The 24,677-nt window shown below is 45.5% G+C and overlaps 1 protein-coding gene across 12 annotated transcripts in view; it reads right to left on the bottom strand.

The window, feature by feature from the left end:
• fhod1 (formin homology 2 domain containing 1) overlaps nt 1-24,400 on the bottom strand; it is a 41,241-nt gene extending 16,841 nt beyond the window's left edge. For 6 of the 12 annotated variants that reach the window (XM_077000269.1, XM_077000251.1, XM_077000245.1 and 3 more), the window contains exons 1-12: nt 24,018-24,399; nt 22,708-22,814; nt 20,522-20,586; nt 7,484-7,551; nt 6,473-6,578; nt 6,084-6,178; nt 5,096-5,207; nt 4,917-5,011; nt 3,341-3,484; nt 2,945-3,122; nt 2,157-2,409; nt 294-389 (exon numbers count right to left, since the gene is read on the bottom strand). In XM_077000269.1, coding sequence (XP_076856384.1) covers nt 294-389; nt 2,157-2,409; nt 2,945-3,122; nt 3,341-3,484; nt 4,917-5,011; nt 5,096-5,207; nt 6,084-6,178; nt 6,473-6,578; nt 7,484-7,551; nt 20,522-20,586; nt 22,708-22,814; nt 24,018-24,182 — 1,484 coding nt within the window. In that variant the 5' untranslated portion in view covers nt 24,183-24,399. Of the gene's footprint in view, nt 1-293; nt 390-2,156; nt 2,410-2,944; nt 3,123-3,340; nt 3,485-4,916; nt 5,012-5,095; nt 5,208-6,083; nt 6,179-6,472; nt 6,579-7,483; nt 7,552-20,521; nt 20,587-22,707; nt 22,815-24,017 lie in introns of all 12 variants that reach the window. The other 6 variants (XM_077000307.1, XM_077000295.1, XM_077000277.1 and 3 more) reach the window with 3 other exon arrangements.
• Between the last annotated feature and the right edge of the window lie 277 nt (nt 24,401-24,677).

Genomic DNA, 24,677 nt, shown 5'->3' on the forward strand with positions numbered 1-24,677 from the left:
TGCGTCCCAGAAGGATGGACAACATCCTTCAAGAATCACCCCTTTAGATCCTTACGCAGACACCAGATCCTCTGTAGCGTGAAGAGGACTCGTTTCATCAGCAAAAGCGACCAGCTGCTCCACCATGTGATGAGTGATGTCATAATGGTTAGTTTTAAAGAAGAGATGCTGTGGACAGAAACAGCTCCCTGATACACACAGTCCCTACTGAACCCTTAACACCGGGCCCAAAACGTCAACAAGCAGAAAACCTTCTTACAAGAAGCTGTAAGGTAGAGGGTGATTATACAGACCTTTTGGAGGACTCCTCCGTTACGGACCCCGCCTTTTTCAACCTCCGCCTAGAAATCCCCATATGAGCCATGTACTGGCTCAAGAAAGACCGCCCCCTGGTGGACAGTGCCAGAATGTGAGAAATAGAGAGAGGAAGAAAATGTGGAACAAGTGATGTCAGGTTACATGAGTAAGCAGAGGGTTAAAATACCGGCAAAAAAATAAAATAAAATAAACCCAGACCCAAAACATCAGTACACAGGACACCTCGTAGTCCCCGCCAGTGAGAGACACGACCCACAGAGACACCCGGGAGCAGAGCGGGCGGAAAAAGGCGAAGCCGAAGGAGCAATTACTACAAACACGAGGACGCCAGAGAGAGATTTGTTGCCACAACGTTTATCTGGCAGACTGGCCACATCAACACCCAGGAAGAGCTCCAAGGGGATTTTTATGGCACGAAGAGGAAGACACAAAAAACCAAACCAAAACATTTAGCACTGCTTCAAAAAAGGAGCACTAAAACTAGACTAATCCCAGAGCAGACCAACTCCGGACCAGACTAATCCCAGAGCAGACTAACTCCGGACCAAACTAATCCCATTGGACAGCGCTGTATTCACGTGTGTTACATCACGGGGGCCCATCAGAGGCAGCCTATCCTAATAATATTCTGAATAAAAGATGAATATGTTTTTCCAGCAACATAACCCTGATGTGCACACCAGATAAAACGGCCCGCTGAATGCATTCCGCTTCCTGCCGTGTCAGCCACTCTGTCCTGTCTGCAGAGGGCCAGATTCCCATGGCTTCACAAAGACCACGACGCAGTCCAAGCAAAGCACTCCGTGTACAGGTAGCAACCAACAGCTGAACAACACGTGAGGCTCTGGCCAGGGACTCTAGTTGGAAAGGCGTGTAGCAACCCAGTTCAACTGGGATTACGCAGTTGCTTATTCCCAGAATCAAACCAAACCCCCTCACCTTCACTGCCTCCACACAGACTCATACCAGAACACAGAAAACAGGCGGACCCTAAAGGCTTACTGTAGTTTGACTAAAGGACACTTCTGTCTGCTGTTGGACAACAGTCGGACATTCTCACAAGCTGGTAGTGTTCATATGTAATTTAGCAACTTGGCATTTGCTTCAGAGTTAGTATGTAGTGGCGTGTAGAGGATCGTGCAGCAGTCAATTTTGTTGCTGGAGTCTTAGGAGGATGTATGCTGAGGCCAGTTCTCTATATTAAAGCATTTCTACTTCGTCTGCAATTTAATTTCCCATTGGCAGGAGAAAGGATCATAAATCAGTTACTTAGGATCGTGTGTGTGTGTGTGTGTGTGTGTTCCTAAAGGCTACAAGACCACATATGGAAGGCTACAGACAGCAATGGGCATGTTCCTGTCCATGGGCTTTGTGCCAAGTCTCAGCCCAGTGAAAACACTTCCTTTGGTTGAACTGGCAGTCCACACTGAGGGGTCAGACAGGCCAGGCAACACGGCTCCTGTCGATGAGGGGAACGCTCGATAGTGTGTGTAAACACCTGTGGTCTAGTGAGCACTCACTAATGCTGATATACACCAGACTGTAAACATCCGCTGCTTTGCCAAGGTACACTGGTGTCATTAGTCAAGCTCTGAGGAGGTGAATGGGACTCTATATTTGGAATATGCTGCCACCAAGTGGACAGAGTTAAAACTGTATAATGAAATTGTTCATTGACAATGTAAGCAATGGAGGAACATGTCAGCATTTGTTTTATAGGCCACACGAATCTGAGCTTACATGCATCACAGGCTCACAAGCACATATGCACGCAGGCAACCAATCAAAACTCAGACACAACCAATCAAAACCCACAGACGCAACCAATCAATACCCACAGACGTTGTTCCAGATCAGAGGTGTTGGCTCCAGCTCCATTGCTCACAACAGAGCCCGGGGTGGAACTCTGTGAGGGTATCTTGGGGGCGGGGCCCCAGGAGGGTGTCTCAGGGGCGGGGCAGGGGGAAGGAGTCTCGGGGGTGCTGGGAATGGGACTAACTGGGGAATTGGAATCTAACGGAGGACTCAAGAGGCCAGACGAGGAAGGGAAGACGATGTCAGAGGGCAAAGGAGAGTCAGTACCACTCAGACCTGGAAGAGAAGCAAAGAAAAAAATGTCAGACAATGAGACAGACAACTGCTCGTTAAAACCACCAATTATAAAATGTAGCAACGTAATGCTTTGTCCCTTAAAGTATTTTAACTTGTCCTCAAGGCACACCAGTTCTCCACACTGTACAAATACTTCAATGAGACTATTTTTAATGATGACGTCTTATGACGTCTAGGAAGGAATGAAGGAACCACTTTCTATCTTTCGCATCTATCGTGTGGCTTATATTTCTCTACCATGATTAAGGCTAGTACAAGGGTACAGAAAAGAGCAATATCTCATTTTACAAAAATAATTTAGTAAGTCACTTGCACAGCTAAATGTAATCAATGTTTCAAAAAGCCATGTGTCTTGTTGCGGAATGAACAGCCTAATATTAATATGACTGAAGGCATGACACACATCTGAACGTTAAAGACTTAAGTGAGGAAGGGTATCTACAGTTTTTTAAACGACAGCGATCTCGGTCTCCGTCGCCCTCTACAGGTCCAGGGAGGAACAGCAAAGCCTTACTGGGACACTGAGAGGAGGTGGACGAGGACCGAGAACGAAGTTGACCGTCCGGAACACACTGTGCACTGGAACGCCGGTTCTTCCTGTCCTCCTGCTTCGAGGAACTAATTTTTTTCCGCTCCTTGCGGCCATGAGGAGTTGCGTCGTCCGTCTCTCCATCCTCCAACTTCAAAGCGTTCTACACCACAACACAACGGAAGCAGTCATTCACCCCACCACAGCATTAATGAGCAAACTGTTCATGGATATAATCATTTTCACACACAGTCTTTTCCAGTTTTGCCAATTAAATTCAAATATCATAGTGCAGACCCCCCAGCGTGGTTGTGTGTGTGTGTGTGTGTGTGTGTGTCTCAGTGCTGCAGCTATCAGGCGTGGTGCTGGTAGCTCCCGTACCTCGTATATGACGAACTGCTGCTTGAGGTCCGGCTCGGTGCCGCGGCTGCTCACGTGTCTCTGCATGACCCGCTCCATCCCCTGCTGCTCCAGACTGTCCGTCATATCGTAGAACGCGTCCTGGTCAGGCAGAGCTGCCAGAGTCTGGGGTAGAGGGATCATCACAGAGAGGCAAGAGACACAAACACAACCAATCAACTCCAAACCCTAATTGGTTTATATAGTTATTAAATTTTGTGTAATTGTACAATCTGTAGAATTATGAACAAATGAGTATTTTGATCACATGATCCTTTTCATACATGTCGTCCTACTCCAAGCTGTATAGCCAACTACGAAGCGTGTTGGGGAAAAAAGGCGCAAAATAACTGCCCATGAATTGAGGAAAATCAAGCGTGAAACTTGATGCCATTTGCCACCAGTTTTGCCATATTCCAGAGCTGCAACGTTACTGGAGTATCAAAAAGCACAAGGTGTGAGATACTCAGGGACATGGCAAAGGTAAGGAAGGCTGAAAAACGACCACCTTTGAACAAGAAACATAAGATACAACGTCAAGACTGGGCCAAGAAATAAGACTGATCTTTGTAATGTTTTATGGACTGATGAAATGAGAGTGACTCTTGATGGTCCAGATGGATGGGCCCGAGGCTGGATCAGTAAAGGGCAGAGAGCTCCACTACGACTCAGATGCCAGCAAGGTGGAGGTGAGGTACTGGTATCAAAGATGAACTCAACTCCCAGACCTACTGCCAGTTTCTGGAAGACACCTTCTTCAAGCAGTGGTACAGGAAGAAGTCAGTATCGTTCAAGAAAAACATGATTTTCATGCAGCACAATGCTCCATCACATGCATCCAAATACTCCACAGCGTGGCTGGCCAGTAAAGGTCTAAAAGAAGAGAAAATAATGACATTGCCCTTGTTCACCTGATCTGAACCCCATAGAGAACCTGTGGTACCTCATAAAACACGAGATCTACAGGGAGGTAAAACAGTACACCTCTCTGAAGTGTCTGGGAGGCTGTGGTGACTGCTGCATGCGATGTTGATCGTAAACAGATCAAGCACCTGACAGAATCTATGGATGGAAGGCTTGAGAGTCATCGTAAAGAAAAGTGGCTATATTGGTCACCGATTTGTTTTTGGTTTTGAACGTCAAATGTTTATTTCTAAATTTTGTGTTATATTGGTTTACCTGGTGAAAATAAACAAGTGAGAAGGGTATATATTTGGTTTTTATTAAGTTGCCTAATAATTCTGCACAGTAATAGTTACCTGCACAAACAGATACCCTCCTAAGATAGCCAAAAAAAAAAAAAAAACCCCACTCCAGCTTCCAATAATATTAAGCTTTGATACTGGTCTTTTGAGTTGATTGAGAACATAGTTGTTCAATAATAAACAGAATCCTCTCAAATACAACTTGCCTAATTCTGCATACACTGTATACGGAGACAACAATTATTACTGCATGACCCAGTGACCATGCTGAGATTTGAAGGTTATAATGTGCTGTGTCCATCATGTCAGTATGTGTGGTACCCTTCTGACATGGACCACTGTGTGTGTTTGACCTTATTGATGAGGGTCATAGTGTAGACCAGGAGCTCCGAATCTGATCCATTCTTCTCCTCCAAAATGTCCATCAGGTGTGACCATGACTTCACACCTGAATGAGCACATTATATCAGTTAAGAAACAGCCCCCTCCCAATCCCGGACCACTGTGTGCATGTGTAGATGAAGATCTGTACCTCTCTTGTAGTCCACAGTGTCGACCGCCTGAATGAGCAGAGGGCTGTTGGACTCCGTGTACTCCACAAACACAATCAGCAGCTTCAGAGCCGTCTTCACCACCAACCGAGACTGGGTGGTGTTACGGGAGGAGAGACACGAGACGGACATGAGCGAGACCACTAGAGCGCTGCAATAAAGCTTTTGCACTTACAGGTGTTCTACACTAGATGGCAGTATCATGTCTCCGTTTGTCAATCAATTCAACAACGTTTGAGAATGTCACAGGACGATGTTGAGGAGTGGGGCTGTAGGGAGATACATTTCTAACCCTTAAACCTTAAAGAAAACAAACATGGGGAAAAGGGTGAAAACAGCAGTACTGACATGACACTCGGGTGAAGTTAGGTCACACACAATCCCCCTCACATCTGTTATTTTCACTTCCTCTGTGACAGGATGTAGGAGATGACGGAGAACCCTTGTACCTGACATCAGCAGAACCAGCGCCACGTGGCCTGTCTATGAGCAGCAAACTAACCCCAAGCACCAGGTGCAGAAGAGTCCCATCAAAGAAATGAAACAATTAAAGGCACATGACTAAAGGCATCCAGAAGGTCTTGGTCAACTAACCAGATGTTTTTGGTCATTTATTGGTAATAAAAGCTGGTTTCCTCTGAATATATTTCAAGGTTTTACAAACATAAGGCAGGGAGCACACTGCAATGCTTTGCTGATTGTTTTCTATGGCAGCAGGACACCACAAATGGGCGTCCTCAGAACATTCTTGGGTTTAAACAGCTTAGCTCCATCCTGAATCCCACACAGACCCCCGAGTTTGGTCTACGTAAGGCCAGTGTGTGTTGCTGATGAACGCTTAACTCTGGCCAGTCACTGACAGGCTCTCAAAGGTTGTGTGTGATTGTTCAAAACTTAGAGTCCTGCTGCATGCTGTATGAGGTTGTGTGTGTGTGTGTGAGAGGGCATTCCAACTTTGCAGTCACTCACCAGGCTGCCACACAGGGTGTACAGCCATTGCACCGTTTCATTATGGTTTATGACGCCGTTCATTCCGTCCACGAACAACATGATTTGACTTAGAGCTGCAACACACACACACACACACACACACACACACACACACACACACACACACACACACACACCTTTCAATGTCAGATATACAGATTTGTTCTGAAGGCTGTGTCAGTCCAGATAAGCATAAACATCCATTCCCAGAGGCCAAAACACACACAGTGAATCTACACAGTACTGTTCTGGTCCTGAAGCACAGAGAGGCTAAAGGTTCATCGGAAGCAAAGGGTTACCATCCCAGCACCAGCATGTGTGTGTGTGTGTGTGTGTGTGTGTGTGTGTGTTCCCCCACAACCCGTTACCTCGGAGGATGTAGTTTTGGTAGTTGTGGTCTGCCTCTGCACCCACTTTTATAAAGCAGGTCAGGCCATCCGAGTTGACGAATTCTGGCACCAGGTCCTTATCGTCCTGTGGCACAGGGTCACACAGACACGTGCATTTGGAGAACAGAAAGCATGTTCACGTGTTTGGTGGTCAGTATAACAGTCAGTATAAATTTGTCTTCACAAATATGTGTTTGTGTTTATTCCCCTATATTGTATATATGGGAGGTGATGTTCTTGGTGATGCTGGATAACAAAAACAAATTATCCGTACGCGATGATAAATTAATGATAAATGAACATGATTGGGACACGTTTGAACGGGAGTGTGTTTAGGGAGGCGTGCAAACGGGAGCAGACCCTGAACATGTACGAATCCCAAGGGCTGGACAGCTCAAACGGAGGGTCTACAATATGAGCCTGAAGGGTCTAGAAGAGCCAGAAGGGTCTCGGGCAACAAGCCATGAGAACTGCGGCCCGTCTCCATGAATTATACTGCCGAGTCATCACTGTTCCAGGAACATCACAGGACTAGCTCCGAGACCAATAAATGTTTGTGGAGGATTTTTGCACGTTGCCATTTACAGGAATGCAGCGTAACATTTCTGTGTTATTCTGTATGTCATTCTCCGTGCCAGATCCCAAATGACAACACTGAATTAGAACACCAAGATCATGCGTCGGCGTACAGGAAGTGCACGGAGCGACTAGACCAGCAACCTCATCTAAACGAAGAAAGGCCAGGACAGAAGAAGCCCAGTGAAGCACTGACACAATGTGAGGAATCTGAGAGAACCCTGGAGATCATGCGAGGAGAACCTGCTCATCTTTCAATGCACATTCCATCCAGGGGCTTCCAGTGTCCTGCTCCTACCTGATGGACCGGTGTAAGACAACCTGTGGCATGAACCCCCCCCCCCCCCCCCCCCACCACCCACACACACTATCCAATATCGCAGTGCAACTTGAGCCATTGCCTGCTGCACTCACCTGAAACAGCTGCTTTAAGGAGAAGAGTGAGCGTCGGAGTTCGGGGCCGTGGGAATTGTAAAGCTTCTCTGGAAGAGAGAGAAATACAGCGTTACGTAGCATCTGCACAACCATCATCAAACTGCTGAAGCTTCATTCAAGAACCCAAAGTGATCCTTTCCATTGAGAAACGTCCATTTCAGCAGTGCAATCTATGAATTACTGCAAAAAAGAATCATGTCAACTCGTGTCAAAAGAGAGAGAGACGCAGACGACCAGTGGCTGCATCTCCTCCGCTCACACGCCGGGGAAGCTGATGCCCCACATGGCCACATGCATGTTTGCACTTCTGATGGGACATTTAACTGCCTCCACAGATCAGGAACTGAGTGACACAGGGTGCACATGCCAGTTAATGGGTGTGCTGCCTTGGGGCAGCGATTAAGGGATGAGAACTAATTGAAAGCAAAACCAATTTAGGACACAATTACATCATCATGTGTTGTCCGCAGGCATTTAAGTCACAATTTACTGTTGCACATATTTACTTAAAAAATACAAAAATAAATGTAAAATAAATATAAAAACAGGTGTGTGTGTGTGTGTATATATATATAAACATGTACTGGTAATCAGCAGGTTTTGTGAATTCTCAAACTTGCTGTAATCTACATGACTCAGCTTGTAGACAACAGAAACTGACAAACTGGGCCTCAGGCTCTTCACACCAAAAGTGCTGTTCTGGGAACAGTGCTGCTGTTGATAAAGCCTCTCTCAACAGGACAGAGTTAAAAGACAGAAACTGATACAGGACAGCGCTCATCAATTAGAGTCATCAAAGCTGCCACTTGAGGCCTGCCTCAAACATGTTCTCAGAAGAAAACACCCACTCCCCTTTATCCAAACGATTCCTCAGAGATGTCATGCCATAAAAATGGAAAAAACCAGAGCCGTTACGGCTGAACTTTGCCACAGTGGCAGCAAAGGCAGTGCTGATATTCCCAGGTTTGCGAAGGTCCTCAGCTTTCCTTTTACACAACAAATCTTTTTTTGATGCATATCAAGTTCACCAAAATTACACTTTCCCACAATCTGGATAAATATTTGAGTAAATATCCGATGGACTGATGCCAAATGATGACAGTCACATTAGATCACCAGAGATGATCACACAAATCACGAACTGGTATAATACTGCATTCACTGGATTGTTCTTCGATGAGCAAATGTTGATCCATAATTAACCACTGGTCATTGTAGATGGAATTATGGAATTATGGAGATTGCCACCCTTTCAATCCATGGTACAATTAAATAAATCTGCACCATGTTTTGTTTGGTGTGTGAATTCAAATAAAAAGTTAAAGTATTTTTAATACGCTGGGTGGACAAAGGAAATCCAAGCACCACCCTGGTCCAGCACGGCAGACGTATTCTGAGAACAGTCACCCCATGAGAATATTTGCCATCTGGGGCGCAGAGTTTGAAGGGTGAGCAGTATAATCTGAACTTGTGCTTTTATGGACCAAAAATGGTTTTCTCCTGGAAAAAGTGGGCTGTTATGGTGATTTGTTTTGACAACCAACAGCCTAGTGGTCTGACCTGATGGCATGTGATGTAATTACTGCTACCAACCATGCATGAGTTTGTGTTTACACTCCTCATAACAGACACACAGAAAGAAGGAGAGAGAGACAGACAGACACAGCCTGTGTGTGTGTGTGTGTGTGTGTGTGTGTGTGTGTGTGTGTGTGTGTGGAGAAGGAAGGAAGACTCCAAGCACAGCGGCATGACTAATAGAGGGTGATGGTAGCGCACAGGGCTGCTGGCTCCTGATAAAACCATACAAGTATCAAAAGGAATTTCTGTATTAAAAGAACAGATATAACCCAAAACTCACTCATACACAGACACACCCCGACAGTCAGTCACTCTCTTTCTCACACACACAGACACACACCTCTCCTGGCAAGTTACAAATGTTTTGACTTGTGGGAACTGCCATCCTTCTTTATGAAACGAGCCTGTTGAGACATGGTTTGCCGATTTCAACACTGCCATCTGAGATTTTAAACAGGAACCCTCCCATCTTTTGTCTCTTTAAACACTTTTCTGCTATGGTCCACACAGACAATTGTTCCGCTGGGTCTCCAGCAGAAATGAACCTTCACACCTGCAGGACTACACTACAACACTACACTGCAGGAACACTACAACATCTTAATACACTACTTCTCCATACATTTGCACAATTCATGTAATTTTATCAGATTAAGTACAGCTTTAAGGCTTATGCATTATTTCCTCCAACAGTTCAGTTTGTTTTAATTTTTTTTTTAAAGAGCATTAATAGTGTTAAATTTCCTATTTAAACTGTTGGATAAAGTGATAATCAACTGGCGATTCTTTGTTACGAGGAATTTGCTTATTTTTATTTGTTTTCCCTTATAGGAGAAACCCATCCTAATACACTCACCAACCTTTCACAAGTATTAGAAAAATAAATGTATTAGTACTATTATTACAAATAAAGTAGTAACGTGTCCGTTAAACTGCAAATGTTGTGATCTTTAGGGAATTCAGAGAGGGGCCACAGTTGTATCTGGACAAGAAGAGAACACGATGACGAGGCAGAACACGCCCGAAAACCAGCATGTAAGCAGACGGTCCACTCACACGGTGCAAAGAATCACTTCCCATAAAAGACATGTAGGAGGTTCTCTGGTTGACGTGCTGGCCAGAAAACAAGGAGGTCCAGCTTGGAGACAATAATGACCACAAACCACAAACATTTAAAGCCCAAGTGAAGACAGAAGCTATATCCAAACACACTGGTCACATAGAAGAGACAGTAACTGGTCTTTTGTTAGAGAGTAAACTGTACTGGAAGGGTTGAAGACCCTAAACTAACGTGTGTGTGTGTGTGTGTGTGTGTGTGTGTGTGTGTGTGTGTGCACTCGTGACACATGAAAACGCCTGCATGTTTACACCGCTTGGTCAAACTGTAAAATTTTATTTGCATCATTTATCAGAAAAAAGATGAAACAATGGAAAGGAAAAGCAGGTTTAACTAAGAAATGAACATACACATCAGGTTACGCTTCTGCTGTGACATGATGGGTACTGAGCGTGATCAGAAGCACCATGATACCAGCAGCCCTCGGACAGGACACACGAGAACATGATGCCTGAAGGTGGTGATGCTGCTGGGGCTCCTGCAGGGTCAACACGACCAGCATCAGCAGCCAATTCAGATTACACAGCCTTCATGAAACACTAACACATTAGAACTGTAGTGTAAATAAATAGATAAATTACAACATAAAGTCTCCCAATCAACCAAGTCTCCCTGCAGTGGGTCTGTTCTGACTCTGAGCCACTATAACAGATCAGCGAAGCCATTCTGTGTCAGCACATATTGAACGAGAGGGCACACGAGCTCGCCTACAACAGGACATCAGTGGCATGAAACAGTACAGCAGTCCCTCACAAACACCGAGAGACGAAGAACATTTAGAGAGCAAATTAAATGTCCAAATGTCCTCGTGTTTTAGGAAGACACTAAAAAGGACGAGTGCACACATGCTTGCACGCACACGCGTGCACACGGAAGCATGACTCGACATTACTACAGACGAGATCTTTCAAATTGAGCCAGGACTTTCTCTTGGTCTTAACAGGACTGAATACTACCACTAGCAGAAAGATCTCACTGTGGATTAGTGGTCGGTGCAGAACAGAGTCCTAATCAGAATATGTAACGTAATCCAACGGCACACTTCACTGAGAATGCAGACACACCGCAGGGAAGAACACCGACTGTTGCAACAGTATCTATAGGATCAGGTTTGAGCATAATTCAGTAAACAGAATAAAAACAAACAAATAAATGACATCGGACATCATTGCTTTTACAGTGCTAAATAAATAATAACCACAGAGGCCCTGCGGAAATGTATTATTATCCCGGCCAGAGCCATGAGGCAGTTTAATGTTTACTGGACCTGCCTGCCGTTTGGCTGTACATGGAGAACACTACCAATTCTCAGTAGAGAGAGTTTCTCAACACCCTGTGCTCTCATGTGCAAAAGCAACACAGCTAAATGTGGAAACATTGTCTTCAGAACAAAGGTAAACAGGAACAAGGCCGCCTGTGCCTCACCTTCCCGTTACACATGTACACTGCAGGGAACACACGGACCACCGACCCAATTACGAGTGAGAAAAACCTCCTCCGCATGGCTGGTCAGGAGTTGTGTTTGTATGGGGCTCTGGAACAGGAAAATCATTAGTCAGGACCAATAATAATGGAGGAATACAATAGTCATCGCAGAATTAGAATGTAGCTCATCTCTTGTGTGTTTTAGTCACTCTCCTGTTACTGAACTCATTAGCTGGTGGCATAAATAAACTTCAACGCTGCCAGAAATTGTGTTATCCCTGATGAAAGATCTCCCCTGTGGTTGAGATTACGATTTGGTAACTGAAACTGCTCCTAAAAATTAAATTAAAGCTGTAAGTATTTTTATAGTAGTTTTATTTAATTAAAGCTGTAAGTATTTTTATACCTTTTCCCCACATAGAACACAGAACAGTTTACATGACAAAATGATTAATTAGTATGAGCCAAGAAAAATTAAGATAAATGAACACTCTTAAGATAAGGGCAGAGGATAGAGTAAATTTTAACACCCAGCACAGCATTGTATATACATGATATAGTAGTACAAATAAATTACAAAATTTATAAATCATGAAGACATGCTAGGCTGATTTGCTTCAAGTAAGCGTCCCAGAACCTCTAGATGAGATCCACAGAGGGAAGGCTGTATGAACTGTATTCATTCAATTTATTACAATATTACGCCAGTGATTTCCTCAATGGAACAACATCCTTCATCCAGAAGTGCAAAATGTTCTACCTCAGAGCAAAAGTCAACAAATTGAAAAGTCGCTTGTGTTCAATTTCTGCAATACGACCATTCAGAAGACTAAAGGAGGAAACGCATAGGGTCCAACTCTATTGCAACACTGAAAATTGTCCATAGTTCATAATTCACAGAATCAGAGCAGACACATTGTCTTTACAGTGTGTAAGACGGTATTATTTGCTGAGTATGGTATTTTGGTGAAAAAGGGTTTGATTTGTGGGTACTTAAAATTCCTCTTTCTGTAAACCATGACACTGCTATAAGGATAGTCAAGCTTGTCCATTACATAAATCCCCCAACTTTGTTATCCCCAGACTACACCACATCTTGTAGCTTCAAACTTGGTGACCTGCCAGACAGTGTAAAGACTCCAGAATGGTACAGTAAGACATCTCCGACGACGCTGACTTGTGTACAATCAAATCTAAAGGGTCTTTGAACTGCAATCACTCTGTTGAGCCAGATCCATCCCATAGCTAGCAAGCTAATAGTGATCACACACACACACACACACACACACACACACACACACACACACACACACACACACACACACACACACACACACACACACACACAAATCTGGTCTTAAAGAATAAAAAGTGAATTTAGAATCATAAAATTGATCTCAAAGGAAAGTCATTAAATGTCACAAGTCTGCTTTGCTATTCATTACAGTTTTTACAGTGTTGACTGGACCCTCAAAGTGTAACCATTTTGGCTCCATTACAGCACAGTGGATTTGAAATTAAACTTTGACTAATTGACAGTGAGGGACTACTTGGCCAGGGAACTAGAACAATAACTAACTATAGAACCACCTTTTGACCACAGATACGGACTTGTGCTAACGGGCCGCCCAATGGAGGATGGGTTCCCTTCTGAGTCTTGGTCCTCTCGAGGTTTCTTCCTAATCCCCACCATCATAGGGAGTTTTTCCTTGCCACTGTCGCCTCTGGCTTGCTCATTAGGGATCTGGACCCATACGATTGTAAAGCTGCTTTGTGACGTGTTGTAAAAACCGCTATATAAATAAATCTGACTTTGACTTTTGGGTCTGTGGTCTCAGCATGAAGACCACATGTGGTAATGCCAGCCATGAAAAAATAAAAAAAGTTCTGACAGAGAAAACGTTACACGTGTTCAAATCCACACCGCGTCTCCCACGGGGAAGGCAGCGCGATTATCTTCTGCACTGCTGCATGGTTGACACCATCACAGGTCAAAGAAACAGGTGTAGAAGTGGTGTTTCCTCACCGTTTGTCACCGCATTTTTGTTGTTCTAACAACTGTTTATTTCTCCCAACTTCAGAGGATGCGACACCCCCTCAGATCACTCCATAAAAGGAAAGAAGATGAAGATGAAGCCAGACAGGACAATGTCTTTTGACGATAGAAAAACAGGAGTCAACATGCACAGCAATGATTCCTGCTGTTGGAGCTCTTCCCATAATGCACCGCTTGCACATTTGAAGGCCCATGAGAGGTCAGATGAAACTGTAGTAATGAAAATAACCACCAGTCTGCCCTAGTCAACATTATGAAAACACACAAATATTCCCCTTTCAAATTTTTTCCTTCACACACACACACACACACACACACACACACACACCACATTGACCCCAGAGCTACAACAAACCAGCAAGGTCCGGGGATAGAAGCACACACTCCTGGAGTGCAAACGCAAAGCACCAAACCAACGCCACCCCCACATTAACCAAATGAAACCCGTACAGTGGCATGGGCACATGCAGTCAGCCAGTCCTCGGTACAGTCAAAAGATCAAAGGGTCACAGTTGACCGGTCAGATTCTAGTGTTGGTCCACTATAAAGGTAGGACCAGGCATGCCAACCAAAACTCTGCACCCTTATATGGACATAAGCACATAGGCAAAGGGTGCATTCCTGTCCATGCTGCCAAAACACAGCGCAATCTAAATTCTTCCCAGAATCTGATAGTCTTGTGGTGGTGTTCGGCTGGCCGGGGTCTTCAGAAGGGTCTGTCTGCTCCACACTGAGTCATACACTTTAAATAAGAGACCAGGCACACTCCACATCACACCTCACCAAGAGCACGAAAACAAAAATAGCTCGGCCGCAAATCCTAAATTGTCATGTTGCAACCCCGGAGAGACGAGGTGGCTGACCTCAGATCAGGCCCAGCGTGGTTGTAGTTACATGAGATCATCATCACGTTCAACTCAACATGACTGATGGAGAGGCTGCAGGTGACGGCAGGTACAGGGTCCTCCGTTTTCAGAGCACACCTGACGGAGACATTTGGGTCCGCCCCGACCAAAACACGTACAAGAGCAGAATATAGAGCGGCCGCTGAACGCACCGCAAACTTAATCAGCGTTTTTAGGTTTTGATTTTAGTTTCGTTGCGTGCAGTGCTGGTCCGAGCCATCAGCACTACAGCAGGTAAGAGAGCTAAGAACAGCCACAGTGCCTTCATTTACAAGAAAACGTCTTATTAGCTAATTTACTCATTATACTCCTTCAGAGAGAGAGAGAGAGAGAGAGAGAGAGAGAGAGAGAGAGAGAGAGAGAGAGAGAGAGAGAGAGAGAGAGAGAGAGAGAGAGAGAGAGAGAGAGAGAGAGAGAGAGAGAGAGAGAGAGAGATACACCATTCAGTAATAATTCAATTCATTTAGGTTGTGCCATTTTGCTTAGTCAGCACATGATCCGACATTGACCTTTAGCTGGTTTTAGGCAAAGCTTCAACAGATCAATGCCAAATAGCAAACAGCAATATTAAAGGAAAAAGGAAAAGCTCCAACAGCTTTTTTATGCAAAGGGACATAATTAAATACGCAAATACATAAAAAAGAGATTTCTATGGCTTGCCAGAACTGGATTCTCCACATTCCCCAGTCCGCTTGAAGACACTACGTCTTATGGTGTGTATAGCCTGACCAAATATAGTTCACAATTAGATCATTTCTAAAAGCAGGAAATATGAGAATTGGAGATAGTAGATTAGAGGTCTAGCTGAGCCTTTGCTATACACACACACACACACACACACACACACACACACACAACGACTTTTTATACATTTTAAATGACAAATCGTTGTAATTGCTGTAGAAAAGCCTCCCGAAGCTCACAGACGTCCCTGAGGGGACTCCTGAAAACTATTCAAATCAGCAATAAACACCAACCCTGTTTGAGTGGTCCGTAACACACACACACACACACACACACACACACACACACACACACACACACACACACACACACACACACACACACACACACACACACACACACACACACACACACACACACACACACACAGATATTTCTGGCTGGTGACTCATCAACCCCCATGTGGTCCTGCCTTGCTAGCCGTGGCCCAGCCATGACCGTAGTGTGGAATCTCCCTCGGCAACAGCTGAGGTGACCTCACGACATAGGTAGGAGCCGTGTGGGGACATGCAACATGTCCAGGCACCACGGGCCATGAAGATGATGCTGTTGATATGAACAGAACAGCTCTGGCCGGGGGGGCGTACAGGAGGGGGCACGAGAGTCAGGGTAATAACAACATACAAAAACCACAGGAGAAAGAACAACCCTGGTAATCCTGGTAACCCTGGCAACCAGATAGACAAAGCAAGAGATGAACAGGAAAATAAGCTATAGGATGTGGCTAATTTTAGGGTGTTTGAAGTTTACATTTGCAGCTGTGAAGGACAGGATGCATGAGTGAAGGTGTGTGAAGGTGAGTGAAGGTGTGTGCAAAGTCAGACATCCAGTTCTGACAAAGGTCTGAGTGAAAAATAAGATTAGAGGAACAAGACAAAGGAGTTCAGAATGTTTACCGCCCGTCACAGGAAACACACACACACACACACACACACACACACACACACACAGCTGTAAAAATAGCCTCCAATAAGATGGCAGCTCGTTGCTAAACCACCCTCGTCCCTGAGGATCAACTCCACCAGACTCCAGTGTGCAGTAGAGCCCACACGCTTCACTGAAAACACAGACATGTGCACAGGCCCGAGTAGAACCTTCACAATCCTGCTACTATAGGTAGAGATTACTGGATCAGAACCAATCGTGCTACTCGCATCATCTTGCATTGCAACATCCATATAGTCATCTTCACACAGCTTTTAAAGGGCATGTCATAAGTTAAATATTCCCCAAAATAAAACACTAAATACATGTATTAGATACATATACATGCGATAATGCCACACAGAGCCTGAATGGATGTTGCAGACACAGTAATCAGTTTGGTGAGGATGCAGCGGGATCAGAGACACGCCAGCTACCTAAGCCCCTGCAGAACGGGCCCCTTCCTCCACAGCGCACAGCGTCCGAGCTGAGGTTTGGAGCTGCTGACCACTATCGCAGGAGCGCACGCAGAAATAGAAGCCTGGCGTCCTGTGGGATGACCCTACAGCGGAGTGGCATTTCCTGCTGCCCGCTTTAAATGATACAGTTCCGCTCACACAGCACTGCAGTGGGAACGCAAGTGAACAAGAGGACACACACAGCCCCGCGGCGCCTCGGTCACAGTCTCCGCCAGCACGCCCAGCCACACCCAGCTGATCGCCCTTCGCCCAAGCACGAGAGATTAGGCAGAGATGTTCATCCAGATACAGTTCGCCCTTAATATCACGCATGTGTGTTACCTCCAATGAGTGTACAGTGGTTAAGAACCGCAGCAAATCTAAATGAGCCTTTTAACCTGCATCAGACTCAAGAGTACCTCCCCTTCACTCAGCAAACAAATAAACCACAACAGCACATAAACATCTTTGATAAATGCCTGATAAATGACGTTGGTAAATGTTTTAGGTCCAGTGCTGTTGTGTGGGCTGCGTGAGGTCACTTCCCATAAGCCACAGGAAGTGCAGTCACAACTTCCACATTAATATTTACATTACACACACACACACCTAGTGAGTATGACTCATCATACTCTTTTGTGTGGACTTTCCTGCATATTCCTCTCTGGGATTGCCAGGGCATGTAAACATGACTGTGCACAGCAAGCATGCACAACACAACAAGTCAAGGGACAATAATTCAACTGTGTGGTGTCTCCTACTAAAACATGTGTCTGTTTATGACAATATAAATGAATCTAAAGGAGTTTGGCTGTTGAGCACAACCAGTTGTTAAGGATTTGGAAAATACGCTTAACTACTTCCTCTAGTGTCAATATTTATAGGATTACCCACAGTGCACTGCAGGCCTTTATATATGGCTCTCTTTACTGCTCTTCAGATTGTCAGGCAATGAAAACATCAATGACACACTTTCCAGAACCAGGATCACCTGATCTCCTGTCAACCGTGTGTCTTAGAAGAAAGTCTTGGCATTCGAGAGAATGTGTAGACACAATCCGAAGTTTCTTCTCAAGTTTGGGCCATTCACTATTCACCACATAACAATATGGTAGTGATCCAGCAGCAGTCCGTGTGGCCAGATCCTACAACAGATCCCCAGAGGACCTGAGGAGAAGCCAGACACAAAGTTGATTATTGTGGGCTGGTTTATAGTGTGGGTGTGAGGAAAATACAACGGTGCTTTTGATGGAAAGCCTGCTGGTGCCAAACGTAGCTCACAGCGGTAAAGTAGAACAGGAAGAACAGCCCATGTCAGGGACCTTCTCCCATTCATACATGTTCTTTCAGAAGTCCTAAGAAGTTCAAAATACTAACTACAAACTAGAGTTTCCTAGGTCATGTCACGGTACACTGTTCTAGAACTAAATGGAACACCGCTCTAGAACAAAATGGAACACCGCTCTAGAAGCTTCCAAGGACATCAGAATCTACCAGTAAACATTAAGCAATTAAATGGTTGTAATACACTGAATTAAGAGACAAAGTGTGCAGCTGCTGTTCGGTCAGCTGTAGAGCACCTCACTAGTCCACATACATTGAGCATTTAAATGCTCATTATGGAAAACCCTTTCAAAAAGTATGAAAGAACCTGCATTCAACTTCCACCGAGCATGATTTTAAATAAACGAAACGTCACAGGTCTAAAAGAGCCAAGCAGTCCTCCCTCTACAGGTCTGCCTAACTGCTGCCAGGCTGGAGTTTGGCTATGCAGACGGTACAGTGCTCAAACTGGTCAAGCCTGTCAAAGCTCACACCCCTTGTGTTCCTACAATACAAGCATCTATTCTTTTAGTTACCAAATAAGCTAGTCGGGTAGGGCAGGAAAGAAGTGATTGTACACCGCACTCACCTTTTGGCACTAAACAACTTAAGATACTTAATCATAAGACATGTGCACATTAAGGTTTTAATAGGAGTTTATTTGTACACAATTACACAGCCATTGAAATGTCAAATGTTCAAATATTTTTACAACTGCTGCATGAAAAATGACCTCAGTGTGACATGGTGTTTTCACACACAAGGCTAATGATTCTAGTTCAGGGGCCCATCTGTTCTTCTCAGAGGAGGCGATAATTAAAAAGGGTCGAGTTCAGACCCCACACTGATGAACAGGCTACAGTTTCTCCAACAGGCTATTTAGAGCTTATCTGTAAAGAACAGCATGCAGGTTCACCCAGTGTGCACATGATCTAATACAAGGAAAAGGACAGGAATGCCTACAGAGGAGGAATTAAGTCATATAGTCCCTTAGAACACACACACACACACACACACACACACACACACACACACACACACTAGCCTTAACAGGAAGAGCAACGATGTGTTTATGAAAAAGATATGCCATCAGAATCATGAAGGTGTAAGACAGTGTCCACAATATGATACCAGGACAAACCAATCCCACAGGCAGTTCCCGACAGGCACGGATTAACCAGCAATTCATACTCTGCAGTTCAGGGTTACGGCAAAGCCACGGCTTCCTTACCGTAAAGAGCAAAGGCAAAAACATGCCCCAGCACGAGGTAAACCCATATCCCCCACCAATCACATCACACCCCCTCCACACTCATGTGGCATCCTCACCCATAACCCTGCAGAAGCCTACAAGGAGTGACATATTTAACACTGAACTGCCAACTAGCACTGCTTGATAAAACGATCCCTTCAGATCAACATCTCCTCACCACCTGCGTTTGCTCCTGGGTAGTGAAGGCAGAGGGCAAATCCATCCCCACCCTCGTACCTCCCGGCCCCACTGGTGAAGACTCTTACGCTCCTGGGTGATGGTCTCTGGTACAGGGCCCTCTCCTTCACTCTGCACACGTTACACCTCCCACGTCCCTCACGCTTCCTCCCTGCACCCGGGGCCACACCCCTCACCAGGGGGATCACCCGGGGCCACACCCCTCACCAGGGGGATCACCCGGGGCCACACCCCTCACCAGGGGGATCACCCGGGGCCACACCCCTCACCAGGGGGATCACCCGGGGCCACACCCCTCACCAGGGGGATCACCCGGGGCTTCACACCACTGCTCTCTTCAGAGAACACACTCCATCTCAAACCCTTCTGATGCTCACCAGGTCAGAGGCAGAGAACACACATTCATCCTTTTGTATATATCCAGATTGGACAACAGGCCAAATAGGTCTTGTGCAATCATACTGAGCCACAAAAAAAAAAAAAGTCTGTCACAGTCCAAAAAAAGTTAACAAAGCAATGGCCAGCATTCCATTCAAGTGGCCTTTTACGAAAATTGCATTAGTGCTTATAGTTTGTCAACATGAGCTACATTTGTAATATTTTAAGTTACAATTTTACCAACAATTTTCACCAAAGCAATATTCATTAAATACAAATAGATAAACAAACAATGGCTTGAATGGAAAACCAATGATCCATGTACCACAGTTGCGGTGCTCAGACACAAGCACAGGTTAGGGAAGCAGCACCGAAGACGACCTCCACCCACCACACCGCCCCACCCCCACCCACACCACCCCACCCCCACCCCACACCCCCACCACCACACCGCCCCACCTCCACCCACTACACCGCCCCGCCCCACCCCCACCCCTCCTCAAGCTCTGAGAGGGGAGACAAAAGTTGAACTGCAGTGGAAAGACAGAGGAGACTCTTTCTCCTCCAGCACTACTGTGATGGGATTAAGGCCAGAAGGTTCTCCTCTTTCAGCAGACTGCAGCAGCGTTTGAGCAGTGAAGGGAAAAAGAGAGTCTTACCTAGTATCGAGTGGACACGCACGGACAGCTGGGTACGGAGGATGAAGATGGGCTTCTTGCCTATACTGCAAACGCACAGAGACAAACACACAGTCAGGGAAGCAGAACATGCACAAGGTCATTTGGTGACCAAAGAACCACGCGAGATATTGTGAGGGCTTTGATCACATTCATGTCTGTACTGTCAGCATGAGACATGTAGGCAACATCACCCCCCCGACTCCATCATGGTGAAGGCATGAACACATACAGAGCAACTTACACCTCCTTCTCCATGCCACGCACACACCAGTATGGAACGTCATGGAGCCACAGGGCCATTGAGCAGACATGGAAAGTATGCTCCTTATAACTCAGCTGCTAAATTCAGACCTTCTTACAGCTCAGTTTTCTTAAAAGGTGTGTCGCTCTATAATACATTCTCTCTCTCCCTTTCTCTCTCTCTCTCTCTCATACACACACACATACAATCTCCCATCTGAGTAAGGACACATGTAGCAAGGGCCTCCTCTAACTACCCCACATTTTAAACTATCCATTTCTGCTGGCTGCCCTACACAGCACAGAATCTGATGGAGTTTCAGCTGACACACACACACACACACACACACACACACACACACACACACGTGCATGCATATTTCCCTTATAAACAACGTTATTTTTTTATGGTAGTGTGCTACAATCACAGGCAAAGAATACACTGCACTAAAGAAAACCCGACTGCCGAGAACAGAAAGTCTTTTTGGCCTCATCAAAGTTTCCCTTTCGGGCCATCATCAGCGATTACATCACTGTTGGTTTTCATCCCCTCCTGCTACCATTTCTGCTCATTTAGCAGGACTGCCTGGTTTCTGCCATTCACTTTCTCAGCAGAAAACAGACTTGAATTTCAGTGGTTAGCATGAATGATATGACGACCATCTCCCTCAGGAAAGGAGCTGTGTGGAGCCAGAACAGAAAGCGTCTTTGTTGCTGGGAAGAGAGTGTGTGGCAACCCAGATATTCAAATCAGATTTGCATTGTGCCGAGGGTGACGTCAGCATTTTCGCTGGCCAGTGAGCTCAGATGATGCCCATGTGCAGGAATATGCCATACATATATTCATGAAATACAGCTGTTTATGAATGGTGTCCTTAAAGCCAGGATTAGCTCACCATGTAGTAGACGGCGAGGAGATGAATGCTCTATTATCAGAGGCAAATAAAAGTCTGAGACATCCTCAGCAGACTGGGATGTTTGAGCAAAAAATTTAGCAACTCCAATGACCTCCAGTTTGCTCCCAAAGCCTTTAATAACTCATGTCTGCTATGGTGGCACAAAATTAAGCTTGTCAGTCATATGTCAGACCCTGCTGCAGCTCATCACAGTCACATCAAGTTTTGTGCAGTCATTTAATCTACAACAGATAGGTTTTGATAAACCACTCTGATAAACATTCAGAAGTAAATCATTAAATTTGGGCCCAACATGACAGACTTCACTGAAATACTGCTGAGCTTCCAGAATGTCCAAAATTCACCCCCAGGCTCCAATATTGTATTGTAATGAAATTTCAGCTTTAGTTATCAGAGGGAAGTTTGCGACTGATAGAACTTGACTGTGGTTGTCTTTTGTGCTTAAAAGACTTTTCTCGTTTATAACCGAAGTCTGGGATTGTACAGATTCATTTGAGCTTTTCCATCCTTTAACATGACTGCACACATGCATTGTGGTCCTACTACAATTAAAACCTCCACCCCACTTCCACAAATATATTTTGCCCTTAAAGTGCAACTACAGTCTATCCAACAGAAAGACGCAATGTCCGTTTGTGCATTATTTTCCCACTTTCCACAAGGATTTCATGTGTGCAAAGTAACTTCTTCCACTGATGACTCGTGAGAAAAGCACCCAGCATGGTTCTGCCATATTCCCTCCACACGGGTGAATCATCTGAACCTCTTGGCTTCCCTCAGTCCTCTCCCTCACCAGCAGTGCATATGTGTGTGTGTGTGTGTGTGTGTGAGAGAGAGAGAGAAGTACCATGGTCATTATACATCATGTAAACATGACTAAAACACTCCAATCATGTCTCAACTTTGTACATTTAAATTTAAACCAATTTAAAAGACAAGCCTTATTGCACATATGACCCAAATGAGAGAATGGTCCAGTTTAGAGGACTCTGAGGAAGCGAGTCTTACCCTATATCACTGTAGAACTGCTCCAGCTCATCCCTCTGCTCTGCCAGGGAAGCGTCCAGGTCCAAGTAGTTTCCATTGGGAGCCACCTGCAGCGTACACTCCTCCAACTGTGGAGAGAGAGCAGAGCGAGAACCTAATCACACACACACACATACAGGAGATGAATTAATGCATCCTTTTGGATCTGCAGTACCCAATTCATTTACATGATGCAAACTGCAATGTATGCAGCACATATAAGCAGGCCATGCTGGTGAATCCGTCAGCTAGAGAAACTTGACAAGCGACCTCGAACACTGCTGTGAAAGAATTCCTGAGCCCACTCGTCATGCATGAAAAACTACAGTTATTTATATTCCACAAACAATACATCAAATTCCATCTGAGAGAAAGGCCATAATCTCCTGAATGATGAGAACCGCATTTTGGCCATCATTATCCAGTCAAAACAGAGGATGGGGGGACTCAGTTCTTATCTAGGTATGCGTTTCCCATGTATTACGACGGCAAAGCCACGTTCCACACTTAGCTGTAATAAGGGGGGGTCTGAGCGGGGAGTCCGTTCCTGCTGACCTTATCTTCTGCTTACAGATCCCACCCTTTCCGCAAGCATCAGGGCAATTTGGCAGCTGGAGCGCTTTCCTATAACGCGCGCACATGCGTGGACACAAGACGGCGCGCGCCCGCGCAGGCACGCGCAGGAATGCTGCATCGGTCACTTTCCACTTGTGGAACTTCGTGCAATCATATGTGGAGAAAGCAGCTTCCACTGGGTCTGTACCCGCTCTCCGGGTTCCCCTTCATCTCAGAGTCAGTCCCAAAGCCTCATGGTCCATGCAAACCCAGAACATCCCACATGTTGAGTCTTTATCTGGCAAACGTGTAACGGAGAAACCGCAAATATCCTCTCATAAGTGAGTGGAGTCATGTGGGAAGGTGGTGTTCCTCCTCGGGTGGTGTTCCTCCTCGGGTCATCCCAGTAAGATAGGTCCAAACCAGTCATAGTTTACCTCCCGTACCACCACAGACCTGCCAAACTGGCACCGTGTCTATCGGAGACGCGGCATGTCGGAAAATAACTACCGGAGAACCAGCCGGCAGCTCACGGAACCCTTCCTCTGGACTCCAATATGATTAACAGTGATTGTTTTAAACTTTAACCCAAACTTCTACCAGATTACAAAGTCGACGGTGAGCGAGGCGGGAGCCAGTACGACTTTATTCCCCGCAGCAGAACTGGTTCCTCGGGTGAACAGTTGTCCGTTCTCACCTGTAGCGAGGAGAGAAAGCGAGAAGAGCGACTGTCTTACCTTCAAGGGTGCTTGGAGCAGTTTGTGAACCCCGGCTATTTGTTCGCTCAAAGGCAAAAGTTCGTTAAATTCGTACTGCAGCGGTCTTCTGGGCTCGGGGAAGTTTGTACACACAAACGGATCCGTATCCTCAAGATACTGAACTCGGCACGTTAATGTGGCCATGTCTCCGCCTAGGAAACACTGCGGCGGTCTAAAGGAGAAGATACCTATATTACTAACGAGTAGACCACAGAGTTACACATCCATTAAAGGTCTCACCCAGCTACTTGTCCCCGTCACGCGCTGTAAGCAGCAGTAAGGGAAAGTTTGTCCCATTCATCAGTGTGGACTGAGACGGTCAGCAGTCTTAAGTGCGTTGAGCGCCGCCCCGTCGTCATTAAAGCGGCCGCGCGCATCTCTGCGGGCCGCGCGCACTCTGCGGGCCTCCAGTGCCCAGGAGAGAACGCGCTCCACCACACATCCTCACCTCCTCACCTCCAGCGCGCTCCACCACACATCCTCACCTGCTCACCTCCAGCGCGCTCCACCACACATCCTCACCTCCAGCGCCGCTGCCTCCTTGGGTTCGGGGCATTTAAATACATTTTTTGAATAATTTTAATGATTTTTCTAGACTTAATTTTGATAACACATGTTAACAATACAGATAAATAGCTA

This window comes from Brachyhypopomus gauderio, chromosome 1 (assembly GCF_052324685.1).
Source record: "Brachyhypopomus gauderio isolate BG-103 chromosome 1, BGAUD_0.2, whole genome shotgun sequence".
Lineage (NCBI taxonomy): Eukaryota > Metazoa > Chordata > Actinopteri > Gymnotiformes > Hypopomidae > Brachyhypopomus > Brachyhypopomus gauderio.